The sequence below is a fragment of the Balaenoptera musculus genome, chromosome 4, assembly GCF_009873245.2.
Source record: "Balaenoptera musculus isolate JJ_BM4_2016_0621 chromosome 4, mBalMus1.pri.v3, whole genome shotgun sequence".
Taxonomy (NCBI): domain Eukaryota; kingdom Metazoa; phylum Chordata; class Mammalia; order Artiodactyla; family Balaenopteridae; genus Balaenoptera; species Balaenoptera musculus.
In genome coordinates, this window is record NC_045788.1 from 136,550,232 (window position 1) to 136,572,998 (window position 22,767).

The 22,767-nt window shown below is 45.2% G+C and overlaps 1 protein-coding gene across 2 annotated transcripts in view; it reads right to left on the reverse strand.

Annotated features, from left to right (window-relative positions):
* Positions 1–6,345, reverse strand: part of HLCS (holocarboxylase synthetase) — a 194,808-nt gene extending 188,463 nt beyond the window's left edge. Inside the window, exons 1-2 of one of the 2 annotated variants that reach the window (XM_036850593.1) lie at positions 6,017–6,341; positions 2,002–2,139 (exon numbers count right to left, since the gene is read on the reverse strand). In XM_036850593.1, coding sequence (XP_036706488.1) covers positions 2,002–2,139; positions 6,017–6,211 — 333 coding nt within the window. In that variant the 5' untranslated portion in view covers positions 6,212–6,341. Of the gene's footprint in view, positions 1–2,001; positions 2,140–6,016 lie in introns of both variants that reach the window. The other variant, XM_036850594.1, reaches the window with a different exon arrangement.
* Between the last annotated feature and the right edge of the window lie 16,422 nt (positions 6,346–22,767).

Sequence of the window (22,767 nt, forward strand, 5' to 3'; positions counted from 1 at the left end):
GATCCCTGGTTGGGGAACTAAGATCCCACATGCCACACACCACAGCCAAAAAAAAAAAAAAAAATTACAATAATATCTTGTAGAATTATAAGCATTACAGGTAATACATATAAATGCCCAGCAGGGGCTCAATAAATTTTATCATTATTATCATAAGTATATATAAGGCTTAATAAAACAGTAGGAACCTGCAGGAGAAAACATAATGTCGTAGCATACTAGGCTACTCTCAGGCCACCTGCCAAATCCTATGCCCCCTCCCGAGCCCCAAACAAAGGAGAGTTTCCTGCTCTCCTTTACTTCACCTATCTCCTAACTCTCATTTCCATCCACCTTGAGTTGTAGTCAATTATTTCCAGTCTTGTTCCTCTCTTCCTTTTTGTTCATCCAAATCCAGTGTCTTTTCTTTTTTTAATATTTATTTATTTATTTAATTTATTTTTGGCTGTGTCAGGTCTTAGTTTTGGTACTCAGGATCTTCGCTGAGGCGCACAGGCTTCTCTAGTTGTGGCGAGCAGGTTTTCTATTTCTAGTTGTGTCGTGCAGGCTCCAGGGCGCGTGGGCTCTGTAGCTGTGGTGCCTGGGCTCCAGCTGAGGCGGGCGAGCTCCGTAGTTGTGGCACGCGGGCTCAGTTGCCCCGCGGCATGTGGGATCTCAGTTCCCTGACCAGGGATCGAACCCTCGTCCCCTGCATTCTAAGGCGGATTCTTTACCAATGGACTACCAGGGAAGTCCCCAGTACAATGTCTTAAAGACAGTGTTTGTGAGATGGAGGTCCAGTGACTATGGCTTTCTGTCATCAGCAAAACCCCTCCCGGACTATCCACGTGGCAGGTGGGGAACATACGGTGGGTCAGTGAAGGCAGAAAGGACTCATCACAGACACCCAAGCAGAAGCAGCACACAAGGGGGGTTAGGGTCAGATTTCCATGAACCTGAGAGGTGCTGGCTTTGGTCAGAAGGCATCCATGGAGAGCTTATGCCAGAGCACATCCCCACTGGATGTGTGTCTAGAAAGACAACTGGCCATCCAGAGGAAGCCACACTGAAGGCACCCAAGATGGGGTGACATCTTCACAGTTTCAACAGAAAGAGAATGAAGAAGAGAATGAAATGAGGGGGGATGGAAGTGAAGGAGTAAAGCAGAGACACCTGGGGAGTGGAATTAGTAGAACTCGTAACCAACCGAATGGCAGGTAGGACACAGGAGGGGGTGAAAGGAAGCACAGTTTGGGGTGTTCACCTGAGATTTTCTTTTTTTTCCAGCAGAGGAATATAAACAACCAGTGTGGGACACATCGCTGAGTTTGAAGTGCTTTCAGAATACTTGGGGTGAAATCTCCAGGAAGTATGCAGCAATATAAATCATCTGATTTTGGAAGCAGTAAGTTGTGGGGCGGGACCCTATGACCTGGGGTGAGACTTGAGCAGCGCTGCGCAATAACATACCTCAAGCCACAAAACAACTTAAAACACAGGTAGCTTTTTTCTTTTTTTTTTGGCTGCACCGCATTGCATGCAGGATCTTAGTTCACCAACCAGGGATCAAACCCGTGATCCCTGCGGTGTGGAGTGGAGGCACAGGGTCTTAACCACATGTACCGCCAGGGAAGTCCCAAAACACAGGTAGGTTTAAATCTAGCAGCCACATTAAAAACGTAAAAAGAAACAGGTGAAAGTAATTTTACATATATATATATATATATATATATATATATATACACACATATATACATACATATATATATGTTCCCCCCCCCCCAGCCGTGCTACACAGCCTGCAGGATCTTAGTTCCCTGACCAGGGAGTAACCCTGGGCCCAGCAGTGAGAGAGTGAGAGTGCCGAATCCTAACCACTGGGAATTCCCTACTAATATATTTTTATTTAACCCAAAATATCAGAAAAGAAAGGGAATCAATCACAAAGGCCAGGAAAGAGCACTCATAAGAAAACCAAATTAGTTTTGATTATGGTACACAAATGAAAAACACGGTACTCACAGTTTCCGAAGAGGACGATGGTCTCTGTAAAGTCTCACCTTGCACCCAAATGCTCTCTGTCACAAATGCTATGTGTTCTGCTTCAAGTATAAAAGGAGAAACCAGAAACAGGGCCCATTTGTTCAAGTCGTCAATGGACTGGATAGAGGGAAAGAAACACAAAAAGGAAGGATTCAACATGACTTCAAACCACGACTGCCATTTATATCAACATCCAGGACAACCCCGCCTCTGCAATTCCAGGTGGCATCTGAATAAGGTCATTGGCTGCTCTCCTATAGACCACATTAACCCTGCATTTTTTTGTTGAACTGTGACTATTTAAACAGCTGCAACATCCCTCAATGTCTCATGACAGTTTTAACATCTCTAGATATTTCTTATCAAGCAATTAATTCTGAAACTTATTCCCACCATTCCTTACTGCTGAGAGCATGTAGGAACCTTCCAAATTACAACCTGGAAACACATTTAAAGATGAGGCAGCTCAGGGACTTCCCTGGCGGTCCAGTGGTTAAGACTCCGTGCTTCCACTGCAAGGGGCACGGGTTTGATCCCTGGTCGGGGAACTAAGATCCCACATGCTGCTCAGCATGGCCAAAAAGAAAGAAAAAGATGAGGCAGCTCAGAAGTGCATGATGGTCAGCAGAAGCCTGTTACTGACAGATGCCCGAAGAGCTATTCCTCCTTTTCCTCCAGCCATTACAGCATCAAGAGTGGTTAGCAGGGGCTTCCCTGGTGGCGCAATGGTTAAGAATCCGCCTGCCAATGCAGGAGACACGGGTTCGAGCCCTGGTCCAGGAAGATCCCACATGCCGCGGGGCAACTACGCCTGTGCGCTGCAACTACTGAGCCTGCGCTCTAGAGCCCACGAGCCACAACTACTGAGCCCGTGTGCCACAACTACTGAAGCCCGTGCACCTATAACCCGTGCTCCGCGACAAGAGAAGCCACCACAATGAGAAGCCTGCGCACAGCAACTGAGAGTAGCCCCCGCTCACCACAACTAGAGAAAGCCCTCGCGCAGCAACAAAGACCCAACGCAACCAAAAATAAATTAATTTTTTTTTAAAAATTAAAAAAAAAGGCTGGTCCGCGTGCAGTGGTGTTTACAATTAATTGATCACAGCCAGTTACAGATTTCTTTGTTCCTTCTCCACTCCCACTGCTTCACTTGACTAAAAAAAAAAAAAAAAAAAAAAAAAAGGTTGGTTAGCAGATTGGATGTGTCCATTAGTCTCTGCTCTTCTCCTGAAATTTCTCTAAAAGGACTGTACATTAATCTACACTAAAACCAAGGCACATGCATAGCAGAAAAAGCTGAAATCTAAGGCTGCCTGTGGGGGATGCCTTATCATCACCCCGCCCCCGCAAAAAAAAAGGCATTTGGGTCAAGCTCCATAGTTGTTTATCAGTTCAAATCTGCCCTTGCTGGGAAGATCAGAAAGTATTTTCACCAGGCCTAGTAACCTGGCACAAAGCAGAAGCTTAATAAATATCTGTTGAACCAATTAATGAATGAAAATGAGGGAGAAAAAAACTCCTCCTATGGGTAAACATAATTATCAATATAATAGTTAAAAACAAAAAACAGATTGTCCACTTTACTCATAGAAAATGTGTATATTAAACAAAAAGCTTAAAATTTCCGGTTTGTATAAACCCCCAGTTCTTGGGGGACCTTCAATTATATAAACATACACTTTCAGTACTTATGCATATGATTTTAACTATATAAAATATGGAGACAGCAAAGGCATAAGATTCAGTTCTGTAAAGTTACTTCAGCCCAGGTAGACTGACAATAGGTATGTACTGAACCAAATCACCAGCCCCACGATATCTACAATCTTAAATAACAGTAGCTAATCACAAATAGTCAAACTTTCCAATTGTAGGCCTCGAACATCAGAGCTTAAACTCAACAACCACTACTTCATCATTTGTTGAAATATTGAGTAACTATTACAGGTCAAGTTGCTTAGCTAAACAGACCCAGTTCCTAGGGAGAAAAGGATAAAAACCGGACATAATGGAAAAGAATATAAAAAAGAATGTATATATATATGTATAACTGAACCACTCTGCTGTACAGCAGAAATTAACACAACATTGTAAATCAACTATACTTCAATTTAAAAAATGAAAAAAAAATGTCACAATAAAAAAAAAAACTGGAAATATGAAGTACAATTTAAAGTCTATGAGGATACAGAGCTGGCTGGTCACATGTAGTCTGGAAACTCAGGGACATCTCTGTGAGACAGTGATTTCTGGGCAAAGCTCTAAGGAGGACAGCAAGTTACAAAAACCCCGAAAGCCCAAAGCTGGTTTGGCCCAGGTGTCCCTACACCCTGCTGGAGCAGTCAGCAAGGGCTGAAGAGCATTAGTTACAGTTATCAAAGTTAACAGAAGCCCAATAAAGTCATGGAGATGTGCAAAAGTAAAACTGTCTCCCAAGAGAATTAAAGACATTTGCATCTCATTATTTTTTGGATGTTCATTATTTCTACTCTAATCTAAACCTCTTAGAGGTGTTTCTTTTTTAAAAATAAATTGATTGATTGATTGATTGATTGATTGGCTGCGTTGGGTCTTCGTTGCGCGCGCGCGGGCTTTCTCTGGTTGCAGCCAGCGGGGGGCTACTCTTCCTGGCGCTGTGCGGGCTTCTCATCAGGGTGGGGACTTTGGTAGTTGTGGTTTGCGGGCTCTAGAGCGCAGGCTCAGTAGTTGTGGTGCATGGGCTTAGTTGCTCCGCAGCATGTGGGATCTTCCCTGATCAGGGATTGAACCCGTGTTCCCTGCATTGGCAGGCAGATTCTTAACCACTGCGCCACCAGGGAAGTCCCTAGAGGTTATTTTTTAAGTAAATGAATCCAGTTTGGAAACCACTACTATAGAAAAATCCACCCCTCAATTTTTCCTCATTTTATTATCTTTCTCAATCAGGGTTCCTTAAAAGAATTAAGCCCTCCTTCCCTCAGGAGTCCATTGTATGTAATGAATGAACACCTAGACAATATTACATATGCACTCTCTTAGAACTTACTCATATTCTGTATTATATAGTATACCAACAAGGATGGAGAAAATCTCATTTTAATGCTACGAGTGATCCAACTTTCCAGAAGGAAGAGGAAAGGACAAGAAACCCATCAAAAGCAAAACACTTTTAAATGTTAACGACAACGTGGGTGAAGTCAATGGAAATTTGCACAGAACTGCACTGTGAAGCCCATTTCCAATAGCTGAGTGGGAAGAACTATTGTTCCCATTCACAGAAAGAGAGCTGAGGTTTTGCAGAGATTAAACGGCAGCCCCAGGTCACACTATGGGTGACAGAGGCGGCTGAACTTATAGCCTTATAGCCACCAGGCTAAGTATTGGGCCAAAAGAAAAGATTGTGTGCAAACCGAAACCAAAAAGATTCAGAGGTGTCCGATTGGTAAATGACGCAGCTGACAGGAGCGGGGTACAAGGGCAGTTTTTGTCACCTCGGGAACACCTGACAGAAAGCTGAGGATTTGCTGTCTTTCTCTGAAATCAGGTTCAACCAAACTCCAGCCCACAGGGTAGGCGGGAGAGGATGTCAGGAAAGAGACTCTAGGTGGGCACTGCTCAGGTGCTAATCGACTCCGCACAGGCACACAGGCACAAGCCTACTTTGCACCGCCAAGAGCCAGGCGTCCATACGCTCGCGCTGGCACCCCGTGGAGAGGAGACCAGATCGCCTGTCACAGTTTCGGTCTCTGGTCCCATTATCCGGGCTCCCATGGGCATCGCGTGCAGTGGAGCCCCGGAGCCTGCTGCTCCCCAGACCCCACGCTCGCGACCTCCCGGCGGCGCAGAGGGTGCCCCGGGGCTGCACAGCCCAGGGCGGAGCGCGGGGTCCCCGGGGCGCTTCCGGCTCCGGGCAGACCCCGAGGCCGCGCCCCCGCCCGGCCCCGCCCCCGCGCCCCCCGCCCCGCGCGGCCCCGCTTTCCGCGCCCCCCGGCGCCCGCGCTCGCCCGCCCACCTGGCTCTCGCCGACGCAGAAGACGCGGCCGCCGCAGCTCAGGCACACGCGGGCGCCCCGGGGCTGCGCTGTCGCGCGGCAGAAGGTGAAGGAGCAGCGCGAGGCCCGCAGCTGCTGCACCGTGGTGCGCACTAGCGCGGCGGGCCCGCGCCCCCAGCGCGCCCACAGGTACAGGTAGCACAGCGTGATGAGCATGGCCGGCCGGCCGGCGGCGGAGCGCGAGCCCGGGACGCTCGCACCACCGGCCGGCCCGCCCGAGCGCTCGGCCCCGCCCTCCCGCCGGCCGGAAGAGGCCGCGCCGCCGGGGAGAGGCCGCGCCGGCTGGAGAAGGCCGCGGGGTGGCGGGGGAGGGGGGCGTTTGTATGGAGGGAGATGGGAGGCCTGGACTGCAGGGAGGGGTGTGGGGAAGGGAGGTGATGGAGGGAGAAGGGAGGCCGTACCCGGGGAGGTGAGTGGGAGGGGACCCGGGGAGGCCACTCAGGGTGGAGGGTGGAGGTAACGTGATGCAGGGAGAAGGCGGGCGGTGAGGTAGGTTGGGGACCTGGGGGGTAAGCCCGGTAGCCCGCTTAAGCCAGAGTCTGGCCTCCTTTGCTTGAGGGGTGGGAGGCGGAATGAGGAAGGGGCTGTGTACATGTTTATAACGTCAGCAGCCGACATTAACCAACCAGCACCGTACCAGGAGCCAAAGTGTGTGTCCTGATACACACAACGGCTGCCCGGTCCAAGTGGGAAGATGCGGTGAGGCTGGTTTTATTAGGTTATACTCGGCCTTCGTGCAAAAAGGACTCTAAGATAAATGACATAAATTCATACAGTGCAATAATAAGTGTATTTCTGGACTCTTAAAGTAAGGACAGGAAACAAGTTGAAGACAGAGGAGCACTAGAAAGGCGGCCTGGTGCTCTTGGATACGCGGGTCACCAGTTTGACTGTGAGTATCCTAAGATCAGTAGAGAAAGGGAAACAGAATTCAGTGTTCTTGTCCCCTAAGAGAAGCATAATGATTCCTCATGCTGACAGAGGCTTCTCCCCTGGAACCTCATTTTTTTTTTTAAAGGCAGTAGGTAAAGTACAGGGTCCTCAACAACTCTGAAGCAGAGCAGAGGTTTCCCCGAGGTTGCTTCCTGTTCTGGCATTCGATGTAAGTGGATGGCATATTGCAGTAAAAGCGATCAGGGAGGCCACTCCCAAGTCTTTCTTAAGCCCAGGGCTGATTTTTAAGTACCCTGACCATTTATTCATCTGCTTTAAAACAGCAGTATAGGAAGCCCACTTTCAGACCCTCAGGCTTCCTCTCAGATGACATAGAAAATTCTCCTCGTTGCATATAGCAACAGTAGATTTAAAAAGAGAGAGAAACCAAAAGGAAATAAATGGACTCAAAAACAAGGTAAGCATCAAGTGGACCAAAAATGGAAAAAAGACAGTAAGCAATGAGCAGGGCTGAAGCCACATCCTACATGTCCCTACAGGGCAGCAGCAGTTGGGAAGTAGATTCTGGCACAGTAACAAGACCTAAAATTGTGTCACTGGAGGAACAAATGAGCAAGTCTCGTCTGAGGAGGGACTCCTCCCATCCATGATAACACAGGGCTAAGAAGTCAGGAATTTAGAAAATGAAAAGGCTTAACAGAGTGATTAACCCTAATGTTCTACTAGAAGAGCACTTCACATAGCCTTCTTGGAGTTTGCTAAATTATGGCTCTAGGGACCAGCCTCTCCGCCCCCACCTAGGAATGGAGAGGTCATCTCTTCTACCTGAAGGAGACAAGCATCCCTCGTGTTTCCAAGTTCCTTAAGAGCTTTGCACCCTCTGCTTCCCACAGACACCATAACTCCATCTGGCCAGACGGGAACTTTCCAGGTTTGCCCTTAGATACTTCAAGATGTCATGGTCTCAGAAAACATCATGGGAAAACGTGAGGATCAACCAGTTCTGGGTTACAAAGAATGGGGACCATAGTGGGTCAGTATGAACTGAGAAGGGGGTAAGTTCCCTTCCGGACCCTTGGATTGAGGAACAGTGATACCATTTACACCCAGGAAGGAATACAGTAAGGCAGGTAGAAGGGGAGGAATAAGAGAAGTCCCACAGTAGGCCCTGTTTATGATCCCACATAAAGTGATGTGAAAAGGCTCAGGGATGGAGCTTAGGTTCATCATCCCCAGATAGCAAAGGGGAAAGATGTAAAAGTAAGACATCAGGGGATCTTACTGTATATGTACCTGATTCACATCCTGTAGTCCCTCACTACTCAAAATTTGGTCCTTGGATGTATCGGGATCACCTGGGGACTTGCTAGAAATGCAGGATCCCATGCCCCACCCCAGAACCACCGAATCAGTATCTGCACTTTAACAAAATCCCCAGGTGATTCACAAAGTTCAAGAAGCAGTGCTAAAGTCACCTCTGTCATTCCCTGCATCTGGGTTGCTCTAGACTCGTAACAAGCTTCTTCCAGATTGTTGTGGAGAAAAAGACCATAGAGTAGGAATTTAAAAGCAAGACTCTGTGATTCATAGGAACATCACTACAGGAAGGAAGGCATTGCTCGACAGCCAGTGACTGAAGACCACCTCAGTAGTAATCCATCAAAATGATTGGCTCTCTCTAAGAACAGCCTTCCCCGGGACTTTCCTGGTGGTCCAGTGGTTAGGACTCCACATTTCTACTGCAGGGGGCGCGCGTTCGAACCCAGGTCGGGGAACTAGATCAGTCATGATATGCAGCACCACCAAAAAAAAAAAAAAAGAACAACTTTCCCATAATCAGTCTCTAGTCTCCAGCCCTTAGGAGACATGCCCTGGAAATGATGGTCTGGGGACAGGGCAGAGTGTAAGCCAAAAGAATATCACTCCTCTAGGGAAAGCTGTCCTGCCCCTAAATAGCTGAACTGTAGGGACTTCCCTGGTGGTCCAGTGGGTAAGACTCCTTGATCCCAATGCAGGGGGGGCCCAGGTTTGATCCCAGGTCACGGAACTAGATCCAGCATGCATGCCGCAACTATGAGCCCGCATGCCGCAACTAAAGATCCCGAGTGCCACAACTAAGAGCCGGTGCAGCCAAAATAAATAAGTAGCTGAACTGTAAACAGTTCACTTTTAGCAGTTAAAGTACATAGTCTCTATTTTGTAGATAAAAGAAAATTGTTCCCTCCACAACAGTGTTGGACTGCTAAAAACAAATGATATTCAGAGATCCCCAGAGTCTCAAGAATGGCCATCTATTTGAAAAGTTGGCCTCCAAAAACATAAACAGATACTTAATTTTTTTTCCCCCGCCATGCCCCGGGACTTGCGGGATATTAGTTCCCCGATGAGGGATTGAACCTGAGCCCTCAGCAGTGAAAAAACAGAGTCCTAACCACTGGACCACCAGGGAATTCCCCAGATATTTAATTTAAATCATGAGGTTTCGTTGGTAAAAAGTATAAAATGTGAAGAGCTTTTCTTTGAATATTTGATTGTCTGGAAAATGTCAGTATGATTATCTGCATACACATACGCAGTTAAAAATCAAGTGAATTAAACTTTTTAAACCAATAGTCCTTTTTATTATTGGTTTACACTCAAAAAGGAAAATGTGGGGGCTTCCCTGGTGGCGCAGTGGTTGAGAATCTGCCTGCCAATGCAGGGGACACGGGTTCGTGCCCCGGTCTGGGAAGATCCCACATGCCACGGAGCAACTGGGCCCGTGAGCCACAATTACTGAGCCTGCGCGTCTGGAGCCTGTGCTCCGCAACAAGAGAGGCCGCGATGGTGAGAGGCCCGCGCACCGCGATGAAGAGTGGTCCCCACTTGCCACAACTAGAGAAGCCCTCGCACAGAAACGAAGACCCAACACAGTCATAAATAAATAAATAAAAGAACGTGAATTTCAAAAAAAAAAAAAAAGGAAAATGTAGTTTGGGACTGATAGAAACAAGCTACTAGCCAAAGAATAGATCAGAGGCTTGGGCCATGATCAGGGCCTCAAAGGGAAACAATTGTTATTTAAATCTTGCTGATTAGCAAATGCCCAGGCCCTATAAAGGTAGGGATCAAACCAACCACCACCACCACTACCCTTGGTCAAAAATTAATTTTGTACCATATAATCCAGCATGCCACAACTACTGAAGCCCACACGCCTAGAGCCCAAGCTCTGCAACAAGAGAAGCCACCGCAATAAGAAGCCCTCGCACCGCAACAAAGAGTAGCCCCCACTCACCGCAACTAGAGAAAGCCCGCGCACAGCAGCAAAGACCCAATGAAGCCAAAAATAAATAAATAAATTTATTTTTTTTAAAAAACCATTTGGCGAATAAACATGAAAAGGTGCTCAATCTCAAAAGCATCTACAAATTAAAACCTTAACGGGAATTGGCATATGCCCAACAGATTGGCAGAGATTCCCTTCTTAAGCCCTAAAACCGTGGCTTCTCCCCTCATTGCTCAAAGATCTAACCATTCTCAGTTTTCATCCCTCCCATTTTTCCACACCATTTGCCTCCCTGGCTAATGGTGTCTCTGTCTCTACCAGTCAGGGAAATAGAAACCACTGATGGAGGACTTAATACTGAGAGTTGGCTACAGACACTCTGAAGGTGCTGACACACCAAACACGGGACAGGGAGGCGACGGAGACAACAGAAACAGCAGAAAGCTGCTACCCACCTGCAGGAAGGTGGGGTGACCTCAGCCCAGGAGCCAAGGGTGCCTGGGGGAAGCCAGATGGAGCCACAGGGAAAAAACAGCTGCTGCCATGGACGCTGCGGAGCTGGAGAGAAGGGGAAGTTCCCCCAGCTTCTCCATTCCTCTGGCTTCAGTTGTCCCGTGGCTGAACCTCTCTGGAAGCCACACAGCAAGGAGCATCAAAGAACCTGCTTCCTTGGGAATCACTGGAGAGAGGGGACTCCTTGCAGAGGGTGGGAGGGGATCTGAGAGAAAACAGGCAAGTAGCCAGCCCCCATCCTTTCTGAAACCCTTTCCTGGAGCTCTTTCAAAATTCACTTGGTAGGGATGGGGGAGTGCGGAGGGACCGCTCATTTTCTGTTTCTGTTACTATGTTATGGGCTGATTTGTGGGGACCCCCATGACCCAACGAGAAAAATTCTGACATTGAGGTCATGAACCTTAGTACCTCAGAATGTGACTCTTTTTGGAGATAGGGCCTTTAAAGTGATGATTCAAGTAAGATGAGGTCATATGGGTGGGCCCTGGTCCAGTATGACTGGAATCCTTTAAGAGATTAGGACACAGAGGGAAGACCATGTGAAGATACAGTGAGAAAAAGGCCATCCACAGGCCAAGGAGGGAGTCCTTGGAAGAAACCAACTCCGTGAACACCTTGACCTTGGACTTCTGGCTTCCAGACTGTGAGGAAATCAATTTCTGTTGTTTAAGCCAGTCTGTGGTACTTTGTTACAGCAGCCAGAGCTGACTCATACATCGTAGTTCTCAGTAACTCTTCTGTCTCTCTTACCCTTCTTTGAACCATCGGGCACAAGTGAGTCTTTGCCCCCAACTTCAGGCCTCACCTACGTTCTCTTCCTGGGTGGTCCCATTTGCCCTCTTGGTTTCAGTGGTCACCTCTCTGGCCACAATGCTCAGATCCTCTGGCCTCTCCCAGGCTCCAGTGTCACAATTATTGCTTCTGAATATCTCTGTTTGGATGGTCTGTTGGTATCTCAGGAGCAACAGGAATAAAACCAAATACATTTTTCTCCCACAGATTCCCTCTTCATCTTGATTTCTCTACCTCTGTTAATGACATCACATTCTCCTTTTCACCTGGACCTAGAACTTAGTCATCTCGGAGTCCCTACTCCTCTCCATTCCTGCATCCTGTTTATTTCTGTTTCAGTTGATGGTACCACCACACACTGTCTCAAGAGTCTTCAGGCCCCCATTCTGCTCCATGGGAACTAACGTGATAGCCTCCTCGCTAATTCCCTGCAGGCCTCTTGTTTTCCACTGCCCTGCTTAAACCAGCACTCCTCCATTTGACTTTCTCAAGTGCAGCCCCAATCCCATCACTCCCCTTCTCAAACCCTTCAGTGCCCGCCCCTCGCCACCAGCAAGTTCAGGGGCTCCTGCCTGGGATTCAGGACCTCCCATTGTACCCATCCAGCCTGGACCCCCCTTAGTGCCATCCATTCCCTTACTTCACGTCTGCTGCGCACCAAGCACTGCTTGTCACTGTGCCCGTCCCTCCATTTAACCCTCTCTGTATGGGTGCTGCTGTCCCCATCTTGCAGAGGAGGAGGTTGAATTTTAGAGCAATTAAGTGACTTGCTTAAGGTCTCACAACTACTGGGTATTCAGGAACCTGGGGGCTGAATTTTATGACTTTCTGGCTCCAAAGTCTTACTTGATAAACTGGGCAAACTGGGAGCAAAGAATGCCGTATGCACAACGATCAATAAACAGAAATGAGACTCAAGATCCAGGAGGGAACGGTGGCAGAAGGTTCAGGGTGTGCCACTGCGAGCCCTGAAGACAGCCATTTGTACCCAGATCGGATAGGCTGGAACTGTCCAGAGTTTAGAAACACCCACAAAGCTGCTGTGGGATTTCATCAGGAGCACCAGGGCAAACAGCTGGCTCTGGAAACACACAAAGCATACTCCAATAGACAAAGGGGGCTTCTGATACAGTTTCTGTACAACAGCTGAATGTCACTAATTCATTACTGTTTTAAGTATAGGAAAATCCAAAGTTAAAAACTCGAGTCTAAATGCAATGTGGTAAGTAAATAAATAAATGCAAGGTGGTATCCTGAATTGGATCCTGGAACAGCAAAAGGACTGTAGTGGAAAAACTGGTGAAATCTGAAGTCTGTAGTTAATAGTATTGTACTATTGTACTATTGAAGTCTGTAGTTAATAGTATTGTACTAATGTTAATGTATGAGGTTTTTGTTTTGTTTTTTGGTGTCTTTTTTTCTTTTTTTTAATTGAACTGTAGTTGATTTACAATGTTGTGCCAGTCTCTGCTGTACAGCAAAGTGACTCAGTTACACACATATATACATTCTTTTTTATATTCTTTTCCATTATGGTTTATCCCAGGAGATTGAGCATGGTTCCCTGTAGGAACAGTAGCACCTTGTTGTTTATCCTGTGTGATTTTTGATAAATCCATGGTTGTATAAGATATCAACACTGGAGGAAGCTAGGTAAATGAACTCTGTACTATTTTTGCAACCTGTTTGTAAGTCCAAAAGTATTTCAAAATAAGTTATGAAAATTAAACGATGACCTTCCACAGAATTTCAATGGCATATTTTCCCCTGTCCCTAACTGGTTATGTGGTTTTTTTTTTTTTTTTTTTTTTTTAATATTTATTTGGCTGCCCCTGGTCTTAGCTGAGGCATGTGGGATTTAGTTTCCTGACCTGGGATCCAGCCAGGGTTCCCTGCATTGGGAGTGTGGAGTCTTAACCATTGGACCACCAGGGAAGTCCCTAACCATGTGGTCTTAAGCACATCATTTCATCTCTCTGGACCCCAGTTTTTCAACTGTTTTAAAAAGTAGGAGGGACACAAATCAGATCATCTCTAACTTCCCCTTCAAGCTCTGAAATTCTCAGATCCAAATACATTTACACCATGATTCAGTTTGCAAGGATTTGATTTGCAGTGACCTCATTCACCTCCATATTCCCAGTATTTAGCACTGCGGTAGCACAGTAGGTGCTGCATAAGTTTCTTGAAACTAAACTGGCTCATACCTCTAGTATTTGTAACGTGAAGTAGAACTGTTATCTCTTTTACCCAGTTGGCCACTACAGAGCGAAGTACTCACAAAATTTTGTCTGCAGAAAGCAAATTTATCTTCATCCAGCAGAGGGGAGTGGTCCTTTACATCCTAGGCACGTAAAGGTTTTCCTCGTTTGGGAGGGGAGTCACCATCTGTGAGCAGTTACCTGCCCATCAGATAAGACCTGCAGTTAGGGTGATTAGTACCTTAAGTTTCCAGAAGACCAGAAAACGCCACACACATTCACAAGCAAACAAAAGTCTAAACCACCTCAGCGGATGGGAGAATGAACGGCAAACAGGTGAGCCCCCATCCTTATAGGAGAGTTTGTCTTCCTAGCAACCTGTCCCATATTCTGAACAAAGATCTCTCTTGTAAAGGGCCCGTTGGGGAATTACCTGACGGTCCAGTGGTTAGGACTCCGCGCTTTCACTGCGGAGAGCGCAGGTTCAATCCCCGGTGGGGGAACTAAAATCCCATAAGCCTTGAGGCGTGGCCAAAAATTTTTTTTAAATAAATAAATAAAATAAAGGGCCAGTTACTGAGGTCAAAGGAATGAATGGGGAAGAGGACTAAAATGTTTACAATTAAAATGAACAAGATCATTAGCAGCGTGTCCCCCCCAGCAGCCTAGGGCTAAGCCTGTGTGAGCATCCCAGACGGGGCACATCTGAGCCCTGAGAAGGGGGCAAGAAAGAACAAAGGGACAAGCAGAGGGACGTCAAGGGGAAACTGGGAAAGTAAAGGAACTGAAGGGACAAGCAGAGGGACGTCAAGGGGAAACTGGGAAAGTAAAGGAACTGAAGGATCAAAAACTAAAAGGGTCCTAAACCAGAGTGCCCTGCAAGTGTGCGTGTCACCCAGCAAAGCACAGATGAAAAAGACTATCAAAAAGCAGACTCAGCCTGAAATGGCGGATACTGCAGTAACACCCAGGACTGATACGCCCTCTCCTTGTGGCTGAACGCTCCACAAAAAGGGACCGATGAGTCACATAATAATTTTCTCTTTTCTCTCAGCCAACATGAACATTTTCCCCTAGGAGCTGAAACTTCGGTGATTAGAGAAAACCAAACAGTGAAAAAAAAAAAAGTCATACCTACTATAAACGTTTGCTACTGGAAATTTCATGGGTCTGGAAAGGGAAGTTCCATGGAAAGAATCGATGGGAAACTGGGAGCATTCATACAACCCCTTACATTCCCAGCCTGGGCTTTGCTTCCTTGTTTTCACTGAATTTATGTTTCCATAGAAGCACCCCTATCCAGTCTCCATAGAGGCGAAGCTGCAGTGCCCCTTGCTGATGTCCCTTGCTTTGCAGGTCAACCTTTGATTTTTAAAAGCCCTTTAGGCAGACCCTGCTTCTTAGCCCCCAAAGCTAAAAGTTTATAATAAAATAACAGTAAATCTGGTGGAATAAAAAGAGAAATTCAGGCTGTAGAAAAGGAAGAAGTATCTCAGTAACCATAGAGGTGGTATGTTCTGTGTTTATAAAATTCTTGTAAAGCCCTGAACAGAGAAAGAGCCGTTTCCTGGAGAAGCCAAGAGCAGATGATGCAGCCGAATTGGAACTGCTTTATGCAGCCCGCTGTGAACAAGATTCCAGCTCTGGAAAGCTGACTGCATCCAGCCCCCATCGGGCATCTTGAAAATGAAAAGAGCAAAAGCAGAAGAGCAAGCCATGATTAAACTACTCCTTTCTATAAATAACTCCCTCTAAGGGGATAAACAGCATGATCAAAGGCAGGAAACCCGAGCCCTTTCTTGGGGAACCCACCCACCAGCGTGCCCCTCGGCCCCGGCGCCCCTTTACCTGGCAGGAGGGAGCCCAGGGAGCACGTGCCTGTGGGCCGAGCCCGGGACCCCGCGGCTGCTCTCCAGGCCTCCGGGCCCCGGCACTTGCGCCCCGCGGTGCAGCGCGGCCGAGGGAGTGGGAGGCCGCCGCCGAAATGCACCCGAGGAGGGCAGAGGCTTCAACACCAAGGACAGAGCAGGTGGCAGCGGGGGCGTGGGAAACAGACGGTGGGAAAGGCCGGGTCGGGATACCCCTCGGTGGGGCCCCGCTGCCGCGGCACAACCCCAAATGCTGACCGCTCCCCAGCCCGCTCCGGCCACCGCGGGCCACCCTGGCGGGGGCTTGTCTGATCCAGAGCACCCTTCCCGCTGCCCTCCTCCACTGGGCGGCCTGGAACACTGCGCCTCGCCTTTCCCAACATCCTCCTACCAGAACAACTGAAACATTAGGTCTTGCCTTAAATGTCAAAATGTCACCTCCTGGGGGTGGCGGAAGGCCCCCTTCCACACTGCCCTGTAACAACGCTCACCCACCTTGCACTGCTGGTACAAAGGGTCTGCCTTGCCCTGGAGACTGGAAACCCTGGGGGGCAGGGACCGGATCTGGCTGGATTCCCAGCTCTTAGTGAAGGTGGCTGAAGGTTTTGCTTAATGAGTAAGAGAGAAAAGTGGCCAAATTGGACTACTCTCGATAGGATGTTTGGTGAAGAAGGGGCAGAGGATGGGGCTTAAATTGTTACTCAGTGGATTTCTTTTCCCGGTGTTACTCCTTCCTTCATTACAAGAGTGATTGAGAGCTGGAGTTAACTCTTCCTTTTCCTTTACTAAGTAAGAGCAACACTGGATTTCCACTGCTGCCCTAGGGATGAGGGACTCTGCCATTTGAACCCTGAATCCTTCACTTCCAACACAGCAATTTCAAGCAAGGACTTAAGGTTTCCTCTGCTGGGGAATAGGGAATTCATGATTCTGTGGTGGAGCGCAGATTGACGCATGGTATCAATTAGAATACTCCCCCAAAAGGGAAAAGAATCGTGTCTGACCTCTAGGAAGTGCTTATGGATGGTCCACGGAATAACTCCAGGTCAGAGAAAAACCTCAGTTTAAAATCTCCATCACTGCTAATAAATAAGAGGGCTGAAATTCAGGGGTAATCAGAATCAACATCTTCAATGACATGATTTTTGACAGCTACAAAATATTCCACGTTTGGGTGTCCATGATTTGTATAGCCATTCTTCTGTTGTTGGGACTATTTTAGAACGGTCCTGTACAAAACTTTAAAGCCACCTCTCTGGTAATTGTTTAGGATATATTCCTATGATCCTATAAGTAACATTATTGGGTCAGAGGATATGAACCTTTCTAAAACTATTGAAATATAAAGCCAAACTTCTTACCTCAAATGGTGTATAATTTTATCTTCTAATAAAAGTCTGAGGGCTTATTTTAGTGCACCCTTTGTCAATATCAAGTGCTCTAATACAAGTTTTTTAAAATCTTTGCTATTATGATTAATGAAAAATTGTATCTCTTTAAAAGATTAGTTTTTCTTTCCTTTTGAATTAGTAGAAAAACCTTTTTATGTTAGTTTTTTTTGAAGTATAGTTGACATATTTGTTTCAGGTGTACAACATAGCGATTCAATATTTTTAATAGATTATACTCCACCTAAAGTTATTACAAAATGATGGCTGTATTTCGCTGTGCTGTGCAACACATCCTTCTTGCTTATTTATTTTATAGTTTGTATCCCCTACCCTATCCTGCCCCCCACCTTTCCTCTCCCCACTAGTAAACCACTAGTTTATTCTCTATGAGTCTGTTTATGTTTTGTTATATACATTTGTTTGTTTTATTAGAAAAACTTGTTTTTTCCATTGTTTTACTGGTCATTGGATTTCTTTTTTTTTTTTAACATCTTTATTGGAGTATAATTGCTTTACAATGGCGTGTTAGTTTCTGCTTTGTAACAATGTGAATCAGCTATACATATACGGATATCCCCATATGTCCTCCCTCTTGCGTCTCCCTCCCACCCTCCCTATCCCACCCCTCCAGGTGGTCACAAAGCACCAAGCTGATCTCCCTGTGCTATGCGGCTGCTTCCCACTAGCTATCTATTTTACATTTGGTAGTATATATAAGTCCATGCCACTCTCTCACTTCGTCCCAACTTACCCTTCCCCCTCCCCGTGTCCTCAAGTCCATTCTCTACATCTGCATCTTTATTCCTGTCCTGCCCCTAGGTTCTTAATAAACATTGTTTTTTAGATTCCATATATATGTGTTAGCATACGGTATTTGTTTTTCTCTGGTCATTGTATTTCTTTATGAATTATCTGTTCGTATCCATTGCCATTTTGTCTTTTGTTTTGTTACTGAAATATAGTTGACATACAATATTATGTTAGCGTCAAGTGTACTACATAGTGATTTGATATTTGCATACATTATGAAATGATCCCAGTATAAGTCTAGTAACCATCTGTCCTCATACGAAGTTATTGCAAAATTATTGACCATATTTCTTATGCTGTACATTACATCCCATTGGCTTACTTATTTCATAACTGGAGGTTTGTACCTCTTAATCCCCTTTACCTATTTTGCCCCACACCCCCCATTTGTTCGCTGTATCCATGAGTCTTTTCTCATTTTGTTTTTTAGATTCCACATATATGAGATCATTCAGTATTTGTCTTTCTCTGTCTGACTTACTTCACTTAGTGTAATACCCTCTAGCTCCAACCATGTTGTCCCAAATGGCAAGATTTCTCTTTTTAATGCCTGTAATATTCCATTGTGTACATATATACCATATCTTCTTTATCCATTCATCTAATGATGGACACTTAGGTTGCTTCCATATATTGGCTGTTGTAAATAGTGCTGCAATGAACATTGGCATGCAAGTATCTTTTCAAATTAATGTATTTGTTTCCCTCAGGTAAATACTCCAGTGGAATCGCTGGATCATACAGTAGTTCTATTTTTAGTTTTTTGAGACACCTCCATGCTGTTTTCCATAGTAGCTGCACCAATTTTCATCCCCACCAACAGTGTACAATAAGACTTCCCTTTTCTCCACATCTCCACTAATGCTTACTTATTGTCTTTTTTATGATAGCCTTTCTGACAGATATGAGGTGATATCTCACTGTGGTTTTGATTTACAGTTCCCTGATGATTAGTGATGTAGAACATCTTTTCATATGTCTGTTGGCCATCTGTATGTCTTCTTTGGAAAAAAGTCTATTCAAGTCCTCTGCCCATTTTTGAATCAGGTTGTTTGTTTTTGTTTTGGCTGAGTGGCATGTGGGAACTTAGTTCCCTGACTGTGCCCCCTGCATTGGGAGCACAGAGTCTTAACCACTGGACCACCAGGGAAGTCCTTGGTTGTTTGTTTTTTCGATGTTGAGTTCTATGAGCTGTGTACATATTTTGGATATTAACTCCTAATCAGACATATTGCTTGCAAATATCTTTCCCCATTCTGTAGGCTACTTTCTTGTTTTGTTGATAGTTTCCTTCATTGTGCTAAAGTCCATTGCCATTTTTCAATTTTGGTGTGTTTCTTGTTGATTTTATGGGTTCTTTATATATTAAGGACATTAACTCTAGGCTGGCAAATACTTGTGGCATTTTTTTTTTTTTTTAGCTGTGTTGGGTCTTTTTTTTTGGCTGTGTTGGGTCTTTTTTTTTTGGCTGTGCGTGGGCTTTCTCTAGTTGCAGCGAGCAGGGGCTACTCTTCGTTGCGATGCGCAGGCTTCTCATTGCAGTGGCTTCTCTTGTTGTGGAGTACAGGCTCTAGGCATGTGGGCTTCAGTAGTTGTGGCGCATGGGCTCAGTAGTTGTGGCTCACGGGCTCTAGAGCGCAGGCTCAGTAGTTGTGGCGCATGGGCTTAGTTGCTCCACGGCATGTGGGATCTTCCCGGACCAGGGCTCAAACCCATGTCCTCTGCATTAGCAGGCAGATTCTTAACCACTGCACCACCAGGGAAGTCCCACTTGTGGCATATTTTTGACCCAGTTTGTCATTTGCCTTTTAATTTTAAGATGATTTTTTTAAATTTTTTTTTATTAATTTATATATTTTTATATTTATTTTTGGCTGTGTTGGGTCTTCGTTTCTGTGCGAGGGCTTTCTCTAGTTGTGGCAAGCGGGGGCCACTCTTCATCGCAGTGCACGGGCCTCTCACTATCGCGGCCTCTCTTGTTGTGGAGCACAGGCTCCAGACGCGCAGGCTCAGTAGTTGTGGCTCACGGGCCTAGTTGCTCCATGGCATGTGGGATCTTCCCAGATCAGGGCTCGAACCCGTGTCCCCTGCATTAGCAGGCAGATTCTTAACCACTGCACCACCAGGGAAGTCCCACTTGTGGCATATTTTTAACCCAGTTTGTCATTTGCCTTTTAATTTTGTTTAAGATGATTTTTAATGTACCATTTTTACATTTTAATTAAATAAAACCTCAATTTTTTCATGACTTTTTCCATTGTTTTTATGTTTAGAGAGTCCTCCCCAATTTCCCAACCTATAAATATTCCCTAGTACTTATAATTTTTAAATGGTTACATTTCAGATTAGACCATCATCTTGAAGGCCTCTTCCAACTATAAAATTATAAGTTTCTTGATTTTATCTACATTGCTATTTTCAAATTCGACATACAAAAACAGTAGATACCAGTGATGTTTTAAATTTTAACCTGTTATTCAACACATTCAATAGAATTTCTGTAACATATGTAAGGTACAAAGTCTAGTAATAAGATGAACATTGTGTACCTACCCCTCAATCTAAGAACTAGAATATTGCCAAATGTGCTTGATAGCTTATTGAACTTGCATTCATATAAAATCCTAAAAACTTTCTTTTTTCTAAAACTCACGAATCCTAATTCTATCTATACTTTTGCTGCTGATATTTAAAACCAATGTCAACATGTTTATTCCTGTTAAAGTGTATCCTGTTGACTGCACCCAGCCAGCTGGGATCTGCCATCCTAACTATTAAGCTACCCTCCTAGATTTACATCACCCATGAAAGGCAGCATCTCCCCTGGAGAAGCTTGGAAATCAAATCAAATCAAGTGATAAACTGTTTGGTAAATACTCCATCCTGGATATCCCTCTTGAACACTTTACAGTGCACATTTAAAAAAGGAAAGAAAGGAAGGAAGGAAGGAAGGGAGGAAGGAAGGGAGAAAGGGAGAAAGGAAGAAACCAGAATAATGCCCAAAACTCTGTACTTCTTGTCTACCCCATCCCCCTGCCTCCCTTTCCTCAATTTTACATTTTTAATTCCCATGCTTTAAAAAATAAATCTTAATACAGGGACTTCCCTGGGCGTCCAGTGGTTAAGACTCCATGCTTCCACTGCAGGGGGCGTGGGTTCGATCCCTGGTCGGGGAACTAAGATCCCATATGCCACGCGGAGCAGCCAAAAAATAAAAATAAGTCTTAATACAAATGAATACATCCCTACAAGTACATTGTGGGTTTTTTAGCTTTATAAAAATAATATTATTCAAAAAGTAAACTTCTGAGCCTTGCATTTTTTCCGATCATTGTTTCTAAGATTCACACATATAATTGTGTGTAGCTACATTTTATTCATTTTCACTTCGATATAATATCCTGCTATATGACTATACCATAACTTGGTTAGCCATTGTCCTATTGATGGACATTGGGTTATTTCCAGCTTGTTCACTCTGACAAACAATGCTGCTCTGAGCATCCCCTTACTTGTCGGCAGGGCCCATGGGCAAGCGTTTCTCTGGGAACAGACCTAGGAAAGGAATTACTGGATCGAGTTAATGTTCAGTGTTAAAAGATAATACTAAACTGTTTTCCAAAGTAGTTATAGCAGTTTACATTCCCATTACCAGTGGTTTTTGTTTCAACTCAGTATCTTTTAGGCCAAATGCTCTATCTTTTTATTTTAGATTTATACTGATTTTCACAACTGTCTTGGAGAATCATGAGGTTCTTGAACACAAAACATCACATTGTGGTTCTTGATCAGCAGAATCCTCCAGAAACAACTGAGTCAGCTAATCACAAATCCCTTATTGTCCAATGTCTAAATTTAGGCCATGGTGGCTTGGATTAGACCCATGGGTCCCAGGACAACGGCAGGGGTGTTACTAACTAAAAAGTCTGCTGTAAGCATGGTGTGGGGAGATTTCCAGGAATGGGAGAGAGTCCTTTGCATGAGCAGCTGCTTTCAGAACCTCCTGCTATTTGTAGCTCTGTGTTCTCTCCTCCCATTTTACATACAACCTTCTATTTAAATCAGCCACTCTTAGAATCTTAAATTACTACTCTCTACTTAAAGGCCATCCAAACATTTACACTCTTTGATTTGCTATTCATAATTCTGGGCATTTATCCTAAAAATGGTAACAAGGGAAGAAAAAGGGCTTCCCTGGTGGTGCGGTGGTTAAGAGCCTGCCTGCCAACGCAGGAGACACGGGTTCAAGCTCTGGTCCGGGAAGATCCCACATGCCGCGGAACAACTAAGCCCGTGCACCACAACTACTGAGCCTGTGCTCTAGAGCCCGCGAGCCACAACTACTGAGCCTGTGTGCCACAACTACTGAAGCCCGTGCACCTAGAGCCCATGCTCCGCCACAAGAGAAGCCACCACAATGAGAAGCCCGCGCACTGCAACAAAGAGTAGCCCCCGCTCGCCGCAACTAGAGAAAGCACACGTGCAGCAACGAAGACTCAATGCAGCCAAAAATAAATAAATAAAAATAAAATTTTTTTTAAAAAGGAATAAAGAAATTATATTTGTAAAGATGTTAATAGCAACATTGTAAGAGTGACTTTTTAAATTTGAAAACTGTTAATGTTCAACAATAGGGAACATATAGTGCAAATTGTGGAATATCTACTCAGTGGTACAAAGCATAACAGAGATTGTTTTTCATCCCTGAACCATTTGAGATTAAGTTGCAGAAATCATGACTCTTCACCCCTAAGTACTTCAGGGATTATTTCCTAAGAACGGGAAGGCTCTCTTAGGTAACCACACTGCAGTGATCGAATTCAGAAAATTTAACATTGATCCAATGCTAATATCTACAACTGAGTCCATATTCACATTTGGCCAATTGTCCCAATAACATCCTTTATGCAATATTATTTTTCCCAATTCAAAGTCACACCTTTCATGTAGTTGTCATGTCTCTTTATTCATCTTT